The following is a 14719-nucleotide window of genomic DNA, read 5'->3' as shown; positions in this document are numbered from 1 at the left end:
TAGCTTATGTTGAGCAGCAGCTTTTCGTCCATGGGGTCCACACAAATTATAAGAGACAAGACATCAGTAAAAACACCTACAGACAAACTACAGTATTAAGACAGAATAATATCTTGCTATTATTCTAGAGACATATTAGCTTACTATATCTGTGTTCATATACACTATACATTACAAATCACTACAGACAGAAAAAATTAATTCACATATAATAATATATTATTACATTTTTATTCAAACACTCTAAACTCACGTGTAAAAAATGAAGGTATGGATAAGAACTGTCCAATATATTAATATATCATTTATTTCTGTATTCTTATTTGTTACTTCCTACAAATCTAGATACATATCAAGGCATTTCTAACATATTAACTATTCTATTCTTATTCTTTACATAGTAAATATGTCTATACATGTTTGCCAAATTAAGAGGTAATGTGCTCTATTGCTTTACTCTTATTAATCAACACTTCACATGTCAAAAACTATAAAGGAATCTTCTGACATTTATCACATATCCATCAATGTATGATATGAAACTTAAATAATACAGTATGCGATTCTCTAAGAGGTTGTTTTGTGTGTAGATGTGGATGCTCCTCAGGATCTGGCAGCCAGTAACATCCAGACAGAGAACTGCATGCTGACCTGGAAGCCGCCCCGCGCTGACATCACCGGATACATCCTCAGCTACGAGTCCGCAGACGGCATCATCCGGGTGAGTGGGAAACCAGGACTCCGCTGATTCTGGTCTAACTGGTCATAAAGAAAATGTCTGAACAGGTTTCTTCCATCAGGAGGTGGTCCTGAGTCCCACTGCTGTGTCTTACAACATGGCTCAGCTCAGCGCCTCCACAGAGTATTCAGTCAGGCTGCAGGCCATCGCTGGTCCCAAGAGGAGCAGAGTCATCTCCTCTGTCTTCACCACCAGTGAGTAGATTCATGAACAGGTTTCATCCCTCGTCGTGTCAAAATATCAAACGGATTTAACAATAAACTGTAGTGACAGACATATACACCTATTTTAATTTGTCATAAATACTGGATTATTTAATAATCCACAAAAGAAGATTAGCTTCACAGTGATAGTATCTATAAGAATGTCTGTCGGGTCCACAATCATTAGATCGTGTGTGTGTGTGTGTGTGTGTAGCTGGTGTGCTGTACAGATACCCCAGGGACTGCTCCCAGGCTCTGCTGAATGGTGACACCTCATCCGGCCTGTACACCATCTATCTGGCGGGAGATGAGAGCCAGCCCCTCCAGGTCTACTGCGACATGAGCACCGATGGAGGCGGATGGATTGTAAGTCCGATACACAGACAGACAGCTGTGGACACCACAGGCCTGTTCTCTCTGCTCTGCTTTGAGGAACACATGCTCAGCTGGTAGTGGCCACACAACAATTTGGAGGATCGCAGACCCCTGCAGGCTCTGTTGTCTAAATCTACTTTCATTTTTATTTTATTTTTGTCTTAGAACATTTGTATCTTTTGCCAGATATGAAGTAAATACGTTTTTTCACTTACCTCTCAGGGAATCATAAATTCATCAGCTGATTATATAAAACACAGTCTGACATTATTACTCAGTTATTGTTGTTTCCTTTGCAGATTTTCCTCAGACGTCAGAGCGGGAAACTGGAGTTTTTCCGTAACTGGAAGAATTACACCGCTGGCTTCGGAGACATGAACGATGAATTCTGGCTGGGTAATTTCTATCAAACATCCGATCACAACACACAGTTCCACAATAGATAAAGATATGGTGATATAACAGTATGTTCAGCTTGTAACAGAGGTGATTTATACACAATGACAGCATTCACATGTGTATTTGATTGATTATATATTCATTGACAAATGTATGAACACAGATCTGTGGATTTACTCATTGTACAAAAGTTCTATATTGATTATTCTCTTTATTTTCCTGTTTTCTTCTATTGATGCTCTGCTGGTCCTACACACTCTCAACTGGAAACATAGTTTGAAGCTGAACAGTTTTAAGGGACATGTTCTAGGACTTTTGGTGCTCTCATATCTGTCAGTTGATTTCATATGATTTTTTAATAGTTTTTTTTTTTTTATGGTTCTCTATGAGGAATGAGCAAAACTAGTGAAACGTGTTAAAAAATATCTCCAAAAACGATAACAGCTTCCCTCACTGCTTCACACTCAGAACTGTTAGTGATACCACCACATGGAGAGAAATAGCTTATAAATGATCTACTGTGAAATGTAGAAGAAAAAGGAGGAGTCATTGGATTCAGTAGATGATGCCGAATAGACTGATATAAGCTGCACTCATTCACAGACTAAGCTTCAGCAAACGTGGTGCATACGATGTTTGGACGACAACAAAAGATTGTCCAAATGATATAATCAACATCTCATGAATCGTCTTTCCATGATTAGCAAACAAGCGTGTGGTCAGGTAATTACAAACTGCTATAACTCTGCTTCATCCTGTTGCAACCAAATGTGGCTCAAGTGTTCAGATTGAAACCAGTCTGAGTCTCATGTAGCTTTACCAAATGGATAATAGTCCCACACAGTGATGGCTTGAAAGACGATTCCACTTTAAAAATTCATAGCATGACTAAGCTACATTAGCCCTTAAGCAGCTTGTTGAAATCTCCCATAATTAATGAATAATTTAGCATAAAACTTTAAAAACTGCAGGACGACAGAAATGAAATTTGGCAGACAGCGTGCTGCAGTTAAACGCTCCACAGTCAGAAACTGATGTGACAGTGCCACCACGTGGCCAATTACAAAACTACTTTTGTATCCATAATTAAGTTTGATTCAATAGTGGCTGTTCAGGATGAAATGAGCTGAATTCCTGCATCAATGATGGAAAGGAGTGAAATGATAAGACTGTGAAATATGAAACAACTGCAGCAGATGCAGTAGTCAATGCAGATGTTCTAGTCATAATAATTTGAATTATGAAATTAGTTTGATTGGATTCACATGAAATACTCATAAAGTATTACATACTATATATTTTGTTATCCAAAGATAAAATGACATGATATATTATATATCACAATCTATATTTATATCATATATCTCATCTCCTCCTTCCCTCAGGTCTGTCCAACCTACATAAGATCACAGCTGGAGGTCAGTACGAGCTGCGGGTAGACCTGAGAGACAAGGGTGAAGCAGCCTACGCTCAGTACGACAAGTTCTCTGTGTCTGAACCTCGAACCCGCTACAAAGTACACGTAGGAGGATACAGTGGAACAGCAGGTAAACCGACTCCTGCAGCCAAACATGTACACAATGCTTTAGTTCAAGTCCTGAAGACAACTTTTACCGCTGCTCACAAATGTATAGTTTCATTTATATGTGTTTGTTTATCTGAAACAGTCAAGAGTTTTCTATAACTGGAAATTAGTGCTTTTGCTGGAGACAATTTTTCAGTGACAAATGAATTATCTGAGAAATCAATGTGTGTATTCATGCAAATGATGGAACTTTAAAACATTTTTTTTTAATATTCTGGATCAAATTTATTTTCATTATCTTTTATTATTTATGCTATCCTTTTAAAATCTTTTTTCAGGGCAATTTTTATTTATACAGCTAACAAATAATTATAATCATAATTATTTATAAAAAATATGTTTTAAAACCAAAAGTTAAATATGGTATCACATCTGTGACTAGCTTAACAATTTATTTTAATACCCTCACATTCGGGAAGAGATTTGTCATTTTTCTTCTTCTTTCACCCTCTGTCTGTTTACTAGCAAGACACAAGTGAACTATATTTGTTTCTGTCTTGAGGCTAACTAGCTGTAAACTGGATCCACTGGTAGCTTAGTCATTTGTTCGTCATCACACAGCTCCACACTAACAAAGAAAAACCAATACAACAGGAACAGGAGGTGGGAGGCGCTGCCTGTCTGACAGGACTGTGATGACTGTGCTCACAAGTGCACCTTCACTAGCCTCATGATTTGATTATGATTCAGCAGTCAACGATTCGAATGCACAACAATGCATCTCTGTATCACATCCACAACTCGAGACGCATTAGTCAGCGAGTTACTCTGCTCCACTGATGTTTTCTAATCATCACACTTAGAACTGCTCTTTATAAAAACCTGATGAATTCATATCTATGTTCCTGGATAAACGGGGCGTCGCTTCTTCTGCAACAATGAGGTTAAAACACTGCGCTGTGTCCTGACTCACGTCTCGTGTTGTGTAGCAGGTTTAAACAAGTGTCTCATAAACTTTGGTGCGACTCTAACAAATACAAAGTAAACATTAATCCTGTACGTGTCCTAATAACTTGTGATCAGTGATGGTGTTTATTGTTAAAGTGTAAAGTGAGTGCAGGTCAGAGGGGGGAGAAGGCTACAGACTCTGACAGAGTTGCAGAGTCCACGTCCACGTCGAGCTACATCTAAGAATCAAGAAATGTCCACAGCTCTGTGCTCAGCACTGTGCAGGAGACGTGGAGGAAGGGAGTGTAGAGACTAAATCTAATTCTCCTGATATTTAGATTGTTAATATATTATTTAATCAATATATTTGTTTGAATCTGTGCACAAACAGGAGTATAATAGTCATTTATTTAAAAAAAACTAAACAGGTAAAAGGACACTTTCTCTCCAGAAATAAAAAGGGAAGGGTCTCAAGCCCCCTTTGATGTCTATGTGTGCACCTGGTAGTGAAAAGGTTTCTTGTAAATGCTATGTGTTTGTTACAGTGTTCATCCTCTACCACAGTTCATTTCATTGATGCTCTCTCTCTCTTCTCTCTCACTCTCTCTCTGTCGTGTTTCCCTGTAGGCGACTCCATGACCTACCACCACGGTCGTCCGTTCTCCACCTACGACCATGACAACGACATCGCCGTCACCAACTGTGCCCTCTCCTATAAGGGAGCCTTCTGGTATAAAAACTGTCACCGTGTCAACCTCATGGGACGATATGGAGACAACAGTCACAGCAAGGTACAGTTCACTGCTGCTGCAACTTCTACAACAGAGAGTGATCCTTCTGGGGGCCACTGAGGGTCCTCCTTCACTCCAACAGATGAGGCCTCAGTTGTGTTTCCCAACAAAACAAATCGTACAGAGGGGGTTTCTGTGGTCAGCTCAGTATCTCTAGGAATTCTGTCTAATGCCAAATGGTCATTACAGCGCAGGAAGCAGTTTGCCCCTGATGTTTTTAATTACAGACTCTTCCTAACACAAAACCACCTTGTCCTTGACCTTGTCCTTTGTGACACTGACTCAGCTGGTGTTGAGCTGGCGTCTCCTCAGAAACTGGAAAGACACGCCAAGGTTAAAAATGTGTCCTAATGTCAGTGTCCTGTTAAAACTGTCCAGCGTGACAAGAGTTAGTTCAGAAGTAGGGAGCGCACTCAATAAAATAAAAAAAACAATCAACACAAATTATATATACATTAATCATAATTATATTTTTAGTGGCCAATCAATGGAAATTAATAATGACTGTGTTTTCATTAGCTTAGAATATATTGTTGCACATGTATCTAGAGTAGATACAGTAAAACTGGCTCTGGAGAGGAACTGTCATGTTACTGTCACCTGAAGGCCACTGTAGGTTCTGCTTCACAGTGTGAGATGAATATCTTAGTTGGAACTTCACCACTAGATGCCACTAAATCATACACACTGACCTTCAACTTTGGTGAAGACAACAGCCTGTAGTTGTGAGTGGGACACATCGCCCCCATCCTTTGTAGAAATGATACCCTGGTGTAGTGAAGAGAAGAAGCCAGCGTGAGGAAGAGTCAGTTATCTTCTTTTTCTCACTCAAGTGAAAACCACGGATGTAATTCTGTAACTCTGAGCAGTGGTGGGATGTCACAAAGTACATTTACTTTAGTTACTGTATTCTGAAATATTTTTCATGTATTGGTAATTTACTTAAGCAGATTTATTTACAGGTACTTTTCACTTTTACTCCAATGCATATATCAACACATATCTGTACTGTAGTCTGCATTTTTCTGGTACTAAACAAAATATACATAATAATGATATATTTGTATGTTAGAATAGAGAATAGGCTACACTGAGCAAGTACTATTACTTTTAAAACTCACTTGAGTATGCTTCAAAGCACTGATTTACTTTTACCCAAGTAGAAAAGTTAACATGGTACTTCTCTTTTTTCTTGAGTTAATTTTTGTCTATTTGTTTGTATTTTACTGAAGTAAAACATTCGAGTACTTCCTTCACCATTGATAATTGCATAACCCATGGTTGTTTTATCAACAGCAGAAGTATAAATCAAAACCTCAGCTGAAGGTATCTATGGTGGACCCTTGTGTCAAGTATAAATCCAATTTATTGACAATTAAAAAAATTATTTACCGTAACCTTAACCACACCACAGTGACCACATGCACTGAACAAAGTCTGGGGCTTCCAAGATAGTCCAAATTAAATGTGTTTGTCTGGCAATACAGCTGCTTTTGCTATAATATAAGTCTGTGATAAGAAAACAACCTCCACATGACCTGTCCTTCTCTCCATATGATTAACATTACATGATTTGTCTCCTCTTCCACAGGGTGTGAACTGGTTCCACTGGAAAGGCCACGAGCACTCGATCGAGTTCGCCGATATGAAGATCAGGCCCTCCAACTTCAGAAACCTGGAGGGGAGGAGGAAACGATCATAAATGACCCACCATTAACAACAACATCGCTACTTCTCTGTCTGGACTCCCCCCCCCCAACAAAAAAAAAAAACCCATCTTGAATACACACATCCACCCATCCATCCACCCAGCAGCAACCAAAGCACTGCCAAGAGCCCTGCTGCCTCCGCACGAAACCATATTCCCTCCCATTTGCTCAGTGATCAGCCGTGACTCTAAGACACCTCCGGCTGTGGAAATCGTGGCGATGCTGAAATCAACGTGCATGTTACAAACTGGAATTAAATTCAAGCCCACGCAGATTCAACTCACGCACCAAAGAGAGCAGAAACCACTCCACCTCACCTGATTCTGGCCCTCTCTCTCATGTTGCAGCATTTGTGGGTAGGCGTGAGCGCAGCTCGGGTAGTTTTTTCTATACGGTTCACCAATGTCACATCCAAGTTTGGGGTTTTACAGAGAGAACAGGCTGTTTATGGTACAATGTGGTCTCGTTTAGGTTCAGGGGGTCTTTGCTAAAACTGATAACACAGTGATAACTCAGACGGATTATCATTCTGTTCCTCGTACAGTCCTGTACATCTATGCGTCTGATTTAAACATTCGAAAAAGGGATATTCCTCAGATGGCAATATTCAGATGTCAGATATCTCCATCTAACTTGCCATTTGTTTGTCTTTGTGCGACTTCACTCGTGTCAGTGTCACTTTATCCTCCCCTGGTTCCCTCATCTCCCTCAACACAAGCCAACGTCTGAAGTGATAAGAGATGCAAATGTAAAGAGAAAAAAAAATCTATATCAAAGTATTTTACTGGCCACATCCCATGTCCACCTGGACGGCAATGTATCCATTCATCATGCTACAGCCACAGTGTTGTGTTTAAAAAAGTAAAGAAGGGAGAAAAAGAAAAGCAGACGTGTTTCAGATTTGTTTCGTTTCTCTCTGAATCCGAAGGCAGGACCTGTTATTGAGTATGTAATGAAATGCGGTGATTACGTTGTTCTTTCTTTTGTTTTTGCAAAATGTGAATACAGTACATACTGTATATGTACAACAAGAGAATGTTATGTGTTGTTCACACAAAATATGTTGATGCTCAAAACGTGAAAAAAGGCCAACTCCAATTGAATTCCAGTTGATATGGTAAAATCTCTATGCTTATGTTGATGAAAATTTTGTTTGAACAGGCCAAAACTAGAGAACTAGTTACAGTTTTTACCCCCCCCCAGCACCCACCTGCCCCCTGCCCCCTGCCCCCATCCCCTGCTTTGGCAGGATACTAAACCACTGACCTTCTAAAGAATGCCTGTGTAAATTAAGTCTGTTTTTATTGTTTTGTTTGTTTATAACTGGGTGAACAAGTGTTTCTCTGTAAGCTGTATTACAATAAACAGTTTGTTTGAAAGGAAGATGTGCAGGAGCTTTATTCATGTTAGGTCCATGATGAAGATAAAGCTGTGTTAAAATAAAACCATCCCAACTCAGGGTCCACTGGCCTTTCAACCACACCCCATGGTGTAGATAGGGTTTGCTTATTCTGTGAGTTACAATCATAATCTTAAGGTGCTGAATATGAATAATATATACTACTAAAGCTAGTTATACCACTACTTCGACTACCAATATTAATAATCCCACTGGATCATAGTGAGTAGTTAATAATGAATCCCTCATGACTTCATGGATGTCTCACAGTAACTATTTTTTGGGCCATCTTCAACTAAAGAGATACATCATCATCCTAAACTAACAAATAGCTTCTGTTCCAACCAAATTCACAGTAATAATAGTCCTAATATAAAACAAGATATCATCATTGACATCCCTCTGCTTCAGACTTGTTATAAGTAAGTTTCTGTTTCAGACTTGTTATAAGTTAGTTAACTGTCATTAAGTAAGACACCGTGCACAGTCTGAACACACACACACTTCCTCTTTATTGCATTTTAAATACACAAAGCTTTATTGGCATGACATTATGTTGCCAAAGCACAAATGTTGAGGACAATCACGTAATCAAATTAAAGACATGAATGTATAAGGAGAAAAAAACAACAGCAAGTGTTAATAAGACCATAGTCTCTCTCTCTCGCTCTCTCTCTCTCTCTCTCTCTCTCTCTCAATTTAATTCAATAGGCTTTATTGGCATGACTGTGTATTACAATATCGCCTAAGCGTTATAATATAAAGATAAAATAATATAAAACAATGTATTATTTTAGCAAAGTAATACATCATACATCAATAAAACTATATTATACTCTCTTATATATTATAGTCTATTATATATTCTCTCTCTCTCTCTCTCCCTCTCTCTCTCTCTCTCGCTCTCTCTCGCTCTCCCTCTCTCTCTCTCTCTCGCTCTCTCTCGCTCTCTCTCTCGCTCTCTCTCGCTCTCCCTCTCTCTCTCGCTCTCTCTCTCTCGCTCTCTCTCTCTCTCGCTCTCTCTCTCTCTCATTTCTTGGTGAAAGCCTCCGGTCGGGAATGGGCGGTCCTCCCCTCCCCTTCCCTCCCCTCCCCGTCCCGTCCCGTCCCCTCCCCTCCCCTCCCCCCACTGCAGCATGACTTCCTGGATTGCCACCTGTGTTGTTTCCTCGTGTCGAGTCGCTCCGACGGGACGCCAGCAGACTCTTCTCCTGTCGAGGCGATGAGGACATGTCATTCATGGAGGTTAGTGACGTTACTCGCTGTGTCAGCCGTGCTCGTCCTGTCGGCTCAGATCTTAGTCAGTGTCCTGATTAAAGAGCCAGTGAAGACCAGACCCCTCTCAGAGCAGGAGCACAGGCTGCTGTCCCCCAACTCATACCACTACATACTCAACCAGCCACTGTGCAGGGACGCCGGCCCCCTCCTGCTCTTCATGGTCCCAGTAGCTCCGCAGGACGCTGCAGCGAGGGAGGCCATCAGGAAGACATGGGGAGCTCCAGGTCAGGACACCCTCACCGTCTTCTACATGGGGGTCCCCGAGGGGGGGCAGGGGTCCAGCCTCCAGGACAAGCTGGAGGAGGAGAGCAGGGAACATGCAGACATCATCCAGATGAACTTCCTGGACAACTACCAGAACCTGACAATCAAGACTGTGATGATGATGAACTGGGTTGCGACCCACTGCCCCAGAGCCTCCTACGTCATGAAGGTGGACTCTGACATCTTCGTGAATGTGTTCCACCTCCTCCGGTGGCTGCGGAGCTGCCCGCGTCAGGCCTTCATCACAGGGTCATTGATAAGGGACGGCAGGCCGAGGAGGGACAGTAACAGTAAGTGGCATGTGTCAGAGGACCAGTTCCCTGAAGACAGATTCCCCCCGTATGTGTCTGGAGCTGGGTATGTCCTCTCTGCAGACCTGGCTGCCAAGATCTCCCGGGCATCCAGGTTTGTCCGCATGATCTCCATGGAGGACGTGTACGTGGGGTTATGTCTGCGTGTGCTGGGGGTCCGGCCCGTGTATGCCCTCAGCCTGCCCACCCTCAGGAATCTCTTTGAAATCAGAGACTTGGAGTACGACAGGTGCACCTTCGCCAAACTCATCATTGTCAACGGGTTTAAGGCTCCAAAGCTGCTGAAGGTTTGGCAGGATTTCTCCAAAGGCCACAGCAGCTGCTGAGGGTCAACTTTACCGAGTGTTTCACTGTTCAGACCAACGTGAGAACTGTAAAAAAGGAAGATGTAATGAAATCAGTGTCCTGCTGTAGAGGAAAGAAGCCATTACACACACAGGCAGCAGTGTGGATGTTCAGGTTCAAGGGTGAAAGGGTCCTGGGTAATGCTGTATTATTATATTATGCAGACATTATTCAAATACTCAAATAAAAAAGAGAATATATCTTCACTCCAGAATTACACCTTAAACCTCAACTCACAATCACTGCTGCTTGTCCTTTAATATTGTAAATTCAGTATCTTTGTATTTGGACTGTTGGTTGGACAGAACAGGCAATTTGGATACACTCCCTTGGAAACAGTGCTGTGCTTGTCTGAATTTTACATTTGACATATTAATGGATAATGGAAACCAGAGCAGATGGAGATAATATAGAGACTGAATGTGCCTTATTTGGTTTTAAGAAAAATGTCCATCCTAAAAGCTCCAGGTGATTTTGACAGTTCAACCCTCGAAATATTCAGAGAAGCAGCAGATTTCTGGCAATAATGTGATCGAAACAAAATAGTTCCAACTAATCAACAATTTTCTTTATAATCTATAATTTTTTTTAAAGTTGTGAACAAGGAAATGCTTTTTGTGTTTTGTATCATCATAATATGAGTAACTGACATTTTGTAAAGTAAATAATCAAAAAGACGGTTTATTTTCACTGATCTACGGATCAGAATGTTCAGATATATCAGTGACCAGGTGCAGAACACTGATAACTGAATAATGCTCTCATATGCCTGATGTTATATTTTGTGCACTTTACTTTGCTGTAGGAAAAAAGTTCACTAATCTTTATTTAAACAATGTTAGACAAATCTTCTCCTCTGAGAAGCTGGAACCTGGTGTTCTGCATTTTAGCTTTACTGACCGAGGTCAAATTAAAAAAGACAAAAACGCACTATAAGCAATGTGGGATGAATGAATGTCAGAAAGTCCTATTTTATAGGTATTGTACAGTAGGCCTGTCATAGTAGAGGTGTGAATAGAATATAATGTTTCCTCTGAATGTATCATACACACCAAAGACTGTTCAAAAGTTCATACATTTTACTGGCCTTGTACTTAATGTCCAGTTGGTGCCTGATGGGTTTGGGCTCCACGTGGACAGTAGTTTAAACTGGGCCACTTTACCCAGCAAAACATTTATCTATCCCTCTATCTCTCTATTCTTCTGTATATCTGTATATATCCGTCCATCTGGGCGTAAAATAACCCTCAGCATATTTGTTGGGTTACTGTGCCTATTTATTTACAGTGTGTGTCTTATGACGGAGTGCCTATTTATATATATATGTGTGTTGTACTTACAAAGGAGAACCAGGTGGTGGCAGTATGTATCAACTGCTGAGGTGTACTTAGTATGAATTTTAAATCTAGATACACTATAACCTTTTCCCAGGGATAATTATAAGTGCAAGTAAGTAAAGATGAGCTCTCAGAAAAGCCTTGAAGAGAAGTTTTTTTCTTTTCAGCTTCCACATAACAGCAGACTGACCCTGCTCACTGTGATTTACTATGTATGCACCGAATGCCTCATAGATCTATACTTAAGATGTTTTGCTGCATATAATTGAGAAAATAGAAAGCATCTGACTATATGATATGTTTGTTGTTGAGTCTGTAATCTATCAACTTAAATCAATGTACGTCTTTCATGTAATGGGACATGTTTTGATTATTCTATATTTCTTGCTGCTATTGTTTTTGCTATTGCCCATAACGCTTAGCAGATACATGCCAGAGTTAATGCTGTTTCCATCCAGAATAAATAAAATGCTGAACACCTTTTTCATGAGATTTATTCAAAATGAATTTATATTTGTGTTTTTTTACAACACGCAGTAAAATACGTTACAGTGTGCATTCAACTAGTTAGTAACTCAGCTTCAAAGCACATTCAGTACATAATAATGACAAATTTGCAAATTTATAATAAGTTTACAAGAAATTCCTGTTATGTTTTACAGTTTATCAACTTTTTTAACTTGCCATCCTGTAAAAAGTTGTCAGTAGTTTTTCTTCACTTGTTTTAATTGCATTTGGTAGATAGATGCATAGATGACTTTATTGATCCTGAAGGAAATTCAAGCATCCAGTAGCAGTAACATACATTGAACATACATTAGAATACATTAGAATTAACTTATACATTATTTGGTATTTGATTTGTTACAGTAATTTCTCACCATTGATCAGTAAGATGACTGCAAGGAAATTCAATTTTTAGGCAGGTAACCAAATGTCATGTCATACAAGCAGTATATTAATGCAGCATGCAGTAAGGACAAACATATCCATGCTTACCTGTTACCTTTTTAATTTAGTGTTGCACAGACATACAAAATCACATGTACAGTGGGAAGGGTCTGGAGAAAAGCTCATCAAAAAGAACAACAGTGAATCAAACAGAAAACCGGGGACAGGAACTCTCTCATGAGTGTGAGCACTTTATGGAAACTTTACACAAGAAACAGGAAGTTTGACCGAGTGGATTTATTGGCTTGTTCTCTCATAGAATTTAGTTCTACTTGATTGAAGTGTGTGTGCTTTGTGTAGTGTGATTACAATTAAAGCTATTTTCAATGTTGTCATATTTAATATTGTTGTTGACAACATCAAATCCAACAGATTCAAACTGAACTGACTGATGACAAACAGAATAGTGGCAGATGATACAACCATATATTGTTCAGTTTTATTTCTTTAACTCTGACCTACACCAAAAGAACCTCCTCACTCCACTGAGTTGGTATAGGACTCATAGGACATCACAGCAGGGGATGAGCTGTCCTGTTTTTAGTCCTTAGTCTCCAAAGATGCTGATCCTACATGTCCCACAATGCATCTGAGTGGAACCTTTTTACTAGAGGCCTCATGACTGCCCACTCACATTGTATTAACTACCACAGGCTTAACGTAATCATTTCATAATTTCCAAGATGAGATTATTTTAGTAATGTTGTGTAAATATTTATTTAGATGTGACAAATCTCCTCTAGTCACATTTAGCATGATACAACTGTTTCCTCTGGTGAGCACAGGTCCCCATGACAAGTTGACTATAAGTGTGACATCAGTGGAGTTCCCCTTTAATTATCAAGAGCTTCAGTGAACTCATGACCTGCAGTGCCTCATAATTGCCATAAACTAATTAACCAAGCCTATTTAAAGAAAATGTAATTGTAATTTTGTCCAAAACAAGCCCCAAAACACCAAACACAGGCTAGCACTGATAACTAACAGTGAAAATAAAACAGACATGATTCCATATGAGGTTTTGGTTAGACCAGAGAAACAACACTGATACGTTTACCTTTCTGATTAGCCTACACTAATCACTGGACTCACTTTAAAGCAGTGGTTGCCATCCTATCCATCAATAGGTCCAAAAATATAGACCGAATCTGTGATAAAAAATCATTGCTTGGTTGACCTGCTCACAACCATAGCAGGTCACAAAGTTTTGAATTGGAGTACACATTATTTTAAGGCGTCAAAAGCAAAATAAAGTGTTGGAACATGTGCCTGAAAAATGTTTAGCTCATATGTTAGTTGAAGGTGTAAAAACAGCTGCATCATGCTAGTGCACATGTGCACTTACTTACTGTACATATTAAAGTAATACAGAGCTCAGCGGCTCTAATTCAGCCATGTAACGCTCTCCTCCATTCTCCATACTGTGTCCATTTGTCTGTTGTTTTTGTGCCTTCTGTTCGAGTCTATTCACTGACTGAGTGGGAGTTTAAGCTCTGGGCCAGAGCTTCACATTGTTCAGAACACTCCCACCCTGTGCTGCATCGAGATACTTCTCATCAGCACAAACAGCTTTCAGAGCAGACAGTACCTTATTTATTATTTTCATTACGAGGCCTTATACTAATGTTTAGATTATATTAAGGGCGCTACTGTTATTCCTTGAGTGGGAGCCTGATGGGTTTCTGAGAGGATCCACAAAGAGAAATAATACAATCTATATGCCATCTAATAATAATTATTATTGCCAGTGCAGTAATATGGTAATGTCCTCCAACATGAAATGGGGCTTTTAGAGTGTGAATGCACAGTGTGAACAGATCCATCACAGTCTACAAAGTTTCAGCTCAGTAACTGAAAGCACATAAGCAACAAAGCTTTTCATTGTTGTTTTCTTCTTCTCCTCTGTTTGCAAACCCATGATATGCTTCTCCAGGTTATGATGAAACGGAGTCCTAGTGTGTACGAATGATTTAGAGCATATGTTTTAGGGAAGATGGAGATAAATAAGTCAAAAGCACCCATATATTTTATCATACAGACTTTGCCTGCCTGCTGCTCAGCTCTACCCCCACACACACACCCTCCTCCCGTGGGTGGAGCTACACCCACCGACGTGCTCATGGTTCCTAAGACAACCCACCAAGC

The 14719-nt window shown here is 40.0% G+C and overlaps 2 protein-coding genes across 5 annotated transcripts in view; both read left to right on the top strand.

Annotated features, from left to right (window-relative positions):
* The window catches only part of tncb (tenascin Cb), an 86138-nt gene extending 79286 nt beyond the window's left edge, over positions 1 to 6852 (top strand). For all 4 annotated transcript variants that reach the window (XM_069524321.1, XM_069524323.1, XM_069524322.1 and 1 more), the window contains 7 exons: positions 591 to 721; positions 801 to 933; positions 1157 to 1308; positions 1617 to 1713; positions 3102 to 3263; positions 4817 to 4980; positions 6572 to 6852. In XM_069524321.1, the coding sequence (XP_069380422.1) occupies positions 591 to 721; positions 801 to 933; positions 1157 to 1308; positions 1617 to 1713; positions 3102 to 3263; positions 4817 to 4980; positions 6572 to 6682 (950 nt within the window). In that variant the 3' untranslated portion in view covers positions 6683 to 6852. The remainder of the gene's footprint in view (positions 1 to 590; positions 722 to 800; positions 934 to 1156; positions 1309 to 1616; positions 1714 to 3101; positions 3264 to 4816; positions 4981 to 6571) is intronic.
* Positions 6853 to 9204: 2352 nt separating this feature from the next.
* b3galt8 (beta-1,3-galactosyltransferase 8) lies at positions 9205 to 12099 on the top strand. Its single transcript, XM_020093557.2, has one exon. The coding sequence runs from the start codon at positions 9311 to 9313 to the stop codon at positions 10265 to 10267; it is 957 nt and encodes a 318-aa protein (XP_019949116.2). The 5' UTR covers positions 9205 to 9310; the 3' UTR covers positions 10268 to 12099.
* Positions 12100 to 14719: the final 2620 nt, after the last annotated feature.

The sequence above is a fragment of the Paralichthys olivaceus genome, chromosome 4, assembly GCF_024713975.1.
Source record: "Paralichthys olivaceus isolate ysfri-2021 chromosome 4, ASM2471397v2, whole genome shotgun sequence".
In the NCBI taxonomy this organism is placed as follows: domain Eukaryota; kingdom Metazoa; phylum Chordata; class Actinopteri; order Pleuronectiformes; family Paralichthyidae; genus Paralichthys; species Paralichthys olivaceus.
The sequence above is the reverse complement of the archived record's forward strand: the minus strand, read 5'-3'. Positions and strand labels throughout refer to the sequence as shown.